Source organism: Primulina tabacum, chromosome 4 (genome assembly GCF_025594145.1).
Source record: "Primulina tabacum isolate GXHZ01 chromosome 4, ASM2559414v2, whole genome shotgun sequence".
Taxonomy (NCBI): domain Eukaryota; kingdom Viridiplantae; phylum Streptophyta; class Magnoliopsida; order Lamiales; family Gesneriaceae; genus Primulina; species Primulina tabacum.
In genome coordinates this window covers 7,964,444-7,969,030 of record NC_134553.1, presented here as the reverse complement: position 1 = coordinate 7,969,030, position 4,587 = coordinate 7,964,444, and the positions used below count along the sequence as shown (strand labels likewise).

The window sequence follows — 4,587 nt, the reverse complement described above, 5'->3', positions numbered from 1 at the left end:
CATGAGTTTTGATTCATCTATATAAAAAGATGATATGTATGCAATTTATATAGACATACTATATAATTATAACTAATGTTTTCATAATCGGACCAGTGATCAAACCATTTTAACTTGAAAAATAGTACGATCAGACCGGTTGAACCGATGGTTGGACCGAAAAACCATTATATTATATAAAATAATAATATAATATTATAAATAATATATTTTAAATTATAAAGATTTTAAATGTGTATATGAATAATAAAAAAATATAATTATCCAAGTTTAAAATCTAAACATACGTATAAAATGTGTATAAATATACAAAAAAATATTTACCAAATTTCTAAATAACTATATATATATTCAAAATACAAATTATAGTTATATATTTTTAAAAACAAAAACAATAAATTAAATAAATTATATTATTACTAAAATAATATTTTTAAGAAAGTCTAAATTTCAAATAATATATATATATATATAATAAAATATTAAATTTAAGATTTTAAAAATTAATATTTCGAAAAAAATTCGAAAAATTGGTTCAATTGGTTTTTACCGGGTTCGACCGCTAAAATGGTTTTTTAAGATGTTTCGAATGGAATCCATGACTGGTTCTCGATCGAAGAGATCGGTCTTGGTAGGTTCTTAAAACACTATTTATGACTACAAGTACAATTTTTTTTTTCAATTTATATATTTTTATTATTTAAATGTTATTAACAAATAACAATGTTTTTGTATTAAAAAAATACGGGTCTACCCGTAACCTGGCCGGACCATGGGTTCATAATATCCTGACCCTAAACCAGCGGGTCCGACCTAGACACACACCATGGCCTGGTCTACGTCGCAATCTGGTCAGGACTTATTCTACGTTTTACACCGTCACTGTCGTACACTATAAAGTTTGGTATATGACTATGACTTGTCTGACACACATGGAACCGACATGATCTAACGAGTAACGATAAAAAAATACGTTTCACATATCTCAACCCGTGGCAACCTGTGCCAAACAAAAAGAGAAGAAGGCTCAATATTGTAAAATAGAGAGCGTGTTCTCAGTGTTCCAATGAAGCAGGCGAGTTCACAAGATTTGGCGTACGATTCAATCTCATCTCTGCGAAAACGTATGCACCCACGACTGCTACAAGAACGCAAAAAACTAGAACGAATAGCTGGAAATTAGCAAGCAACTCGCCATGGATCTCATGTTCAGTTGATCGGCACGTGATCTCATTATCCTGAAGCCAGCATCCCTCTGGCACCATTGGACCGTAGAGGGAGAATGCAGTCTGATAGAACCAAAGGCCTTGAAGTGTTATGGCAATGCCGCTGCATAAATCAACTGGAAAACTGGTGGGCGAGAAAACTCCAGCTATTGCAGATAGTATACAGAGGGATATAAGAAGTACTAGGATGAAGTGGTAACATCCCTCAAGGCCTTTATGGGTCGTAGAGTGGAAGTAAAACAAGAGACACTCTGCGGTGAAAGCTGCTGAAGCTATCAAGCTTAATGCTCCATCGGGCAAAGGGAGAAAACTGATGAAATGAGGGAAGTAAAATGTTATGAAATTGATAACTAGTAAAAGTTTAACAATCAAAATGAAAAACAATGTCTGCATGATATATACAGCGGGACCAATAAGTTTTAAGATTTGGCATATCCTAAGACAATAATTCTTGGTTGTAGATACTAAGGTTTGGTTAATCAGGTAAGAAATTTACCTTCCTTTTACTTTTCAGTGGCATCAAGTCCATGAGTATTAGATATAGCTCACGGGTATTTACAGTGGACCAGTAACGGATTTGATTACTTGAACATGGTTAAAATTATATTCGAGTCTCAAGCAATAATAGGGGCCTCTATTGCATCGTGTCAAATAGGCAAGAATAAGGGTTCTAGAGAATTCCATCATTCATCGCACGGTTGATAAGACAGCCCAAATTTTTTTTTTTGGCGAATTTTTTCAAATGCCAAGCAAACTGCCCAAGTTGGTACTGTCCTCACTTCTCTGTTGTGTTGAAAAGTGATTATAACAATACTAATCAATCATTACCTTCTTTTCCAAAAGAATTTGAGTATTTGACAGCTATGAGTCTACTTTAAGTTTCTACAAATTAAAGAAGAATGAAACAAAAGCATATTCTGATTCTGAAATTCCGAGTCCTATATATCTGCAATTTCTGTGATTTTTTTTCCAACATAGATGGATATAGTCAACAGGACAAGATCAAAAGCTAATTCTGAAAAACCAAGAGCTCTACTATTAAACTAATCAGTTGGCTGCAGAACAAATGACATTTACAACATCGTTACTGGAAATTATAGCGATAACATAAATCACCAAAATAAGAAATCTCACCTCGTCGTCTCAGAAAGCAGTGCGACGATACCAAAGATGAAGAACATGAGTAGCATCCCAGAGTGCTCGAAGTTGTTCATATGAGAAGGATTCAAGCTTCCATGAACAAAGATCTTGAGATGCGTTGAATACAAAAATTCTATGCACAGATCAATGAATCCTCCAATTGTAACGACATAAAGCTCTAAGTACTTAATCCTCCCATTAAAACCTGGAACAGGGTTCCAAACTCTAAATCGAAACGACTTAGGATTTGATACATATCTGGCCACAGAACACCACATATGCCATATCCCAACAACAAGAAACAACGTCCCTGGTACAATATGCCCCCGGAAAGAACCCATTTTCCCCAGAAACACCAACACAATTTTCTAGCAAGACCAATATATATCCAACTTTATCACCTTTCAAATTTAAAATCCAATCGATAACAAGAAATCAAAGCAAGATCATCGTGTTTCCTTTTCAAGATTGCCTGAACTCAGCTTCACACCACCTGTTCATAGAAAATCACTCAAAGATCAATTATCACAACGTATGGAAATGTCGACCAATAATTACACATCATTCATGTCAACCCTCTAAAAAGGAGTGGAATTGGAGTTTATTTTAATGGAAGCTGGTTAAATCAGTATGACAATTTTCAACCAATAAATCTGTATACTATTAGAGAATTACAATCAATAAGCCTAAGCCAACATTGCACGCTTATAGGCGACCCCGCCAATTAGCCAAACAGAGTCTACTTAAAAGAGAAAAACAATCAAAGATAAAAAAAAAAAAAAACACAGTAACAAATATCTATATATGTTTCATGGAAGCAATTCATAATTCAGAGCTACTGAATCTCTAAAGTAATAACCAAATAGATTTAAAACTTAAAAAAGCTCCTACTTTTACAAGATTAATTTTAAAGTTTCGCCGGATTTGTAATTTCTTGTAAAAAGAGCTGTAAGAGAAGAAAGATACCAGCATCAACAAACATGCTTGTATTCTTTAGAGCATATGGTTTCTTACATAATCGCGAGCAAAATCCAAATGGGCAAAGGCCCTTTAGGCGAAATTTTCAAGAAAAAGAAGTGAATCAACAAATTTGTACTGATTGATTGGGAACGGTGAAAGTTGAATGGGGTCCAAGCCTTGAAAAGAGGAGACGGCAATTATAAAGATATCATTGAATGCAAAAGTTTAATTAGAGTCCCTACTCCATCTCTTTACAAGTCGGCACTCTTTTTCGAATTCATAATAAAAGTGTAGATCGTTGAAAAAATTTATATTATATATTTTATATTATATATAAAAATGTGGATATTTGAAAAATCTATATTATTTATTTTATATATAAAAATGTGGATACTTGAAATTTTTTTAAATTGTGATAGACCTTAATTACCCATCACATATTTATTTATTTTCATTATCAAGTAACATATGTGATAATTTTACACCTAGGTTGCCTTGATTAGGTGGGTTTATTTTTTTTAACTCACCTAATCACTCGTTTGGTACGTTTTTTATTTAATCAAGTCAATCCTTCCTATGAATAATTATGTTATATTAGGTAGGTTAAAATAATACCTCCACCCCCTAGGATTATTTATTCTACTCTTAATTCATCTTATTTTTCCAATTTTACCCTTATCCTAAATCCAAACTCACCACCACTTCCTTCCACCTACCGCCAACCCCTGCCGCCGGCCGACCGCCGCCACCACTTCCGGCCTACCACCGCCGTCGCTTTCCGGCCGACCGCCGCCACCGCCTCCGGCCGAACGCTGACTGCTTCCGACCGACCGGCCGCCCACCGCCGACGCACAAATGTAGGGGCAATTTTGTCAATTCATCAAAAAATTATTAATTATCACATTTGTATCCATCATACCAAACATAATATTATTTTATCATTATATATTATATTTCTACTTCAATCATTCTTTTTATCATTTCTCTCTTAATCATTTCATTATTTTATCCTCCAAACCAAACGCAACCTTAGTGTAAGGCCCGAGAATTTTATCCTATTAATCTGAAATAATTTGGGGATAGTTGATATGATTATAGACGGAAAGGATCGGACCGGAAAAGACGAGATAATGCATGAAAATGTGCGAGGAACAGTAGCCCTCGCGCATATGCGCGGCACAGATGCGCGCATATGCGCGACGTGGGCAGAGGGCCTCGCGCATATGCGCGAAGTGAGTCGCGCATATGCGCGAGCCTGTAC

The 4,587-nt window shown here is 34.9% G+C and overlaps 1 protein-coding gene across 1 annotated transcript; it reads right to left on the bottom strand.

Moving 5' to 3' along the window:
• Positions 1 to 956: 956 nt before the first annotated feature.
• LOC142542947 (uncharacterized) lies at positions 957 to 3,528 on the bottom strand. The gene is made up of 3 exons (XM_075649881.1): positions 3,333 to 3,528; positions 2,361 to 2,859; positions 957 to 1,536 (listed from the first exon to the last, which is right to left on the bottom strand). Exons 2-3 carry the CDS (start codon positions 2,705 to 2,707, stop codon positions 1,056 to 1,058), a joined length of 828 nt encoding a protein of 275 aa, XP_075505996.1. The 5' UTR covers positions 2,708 to 2,859; positions 3,333 to 3,528; the 3' UTR covers positions 957 to 1,055.
• Between the last annotated feature and the right edge of the window lie 1,059 nt (positions 3,529 to 4,587).

Bases quoted from the DNA above. Each gene is read 5' to 3' on its own strand.
- LOC142542947 (XM_075649881.1), bottom strand. From the start codon at position 2,707: ATGGGTTCTTTCCGGGGGCATATTGTACCAGGGACGTTGTTTCTTGTT. The intron at 1,537-2,360 runs GTGAGATTTCTT...TCATTTCATCAG, and splicing joins CTGCTTTCTGAGACGACGAG to TTTTCTCCCTTTGCCCGATG.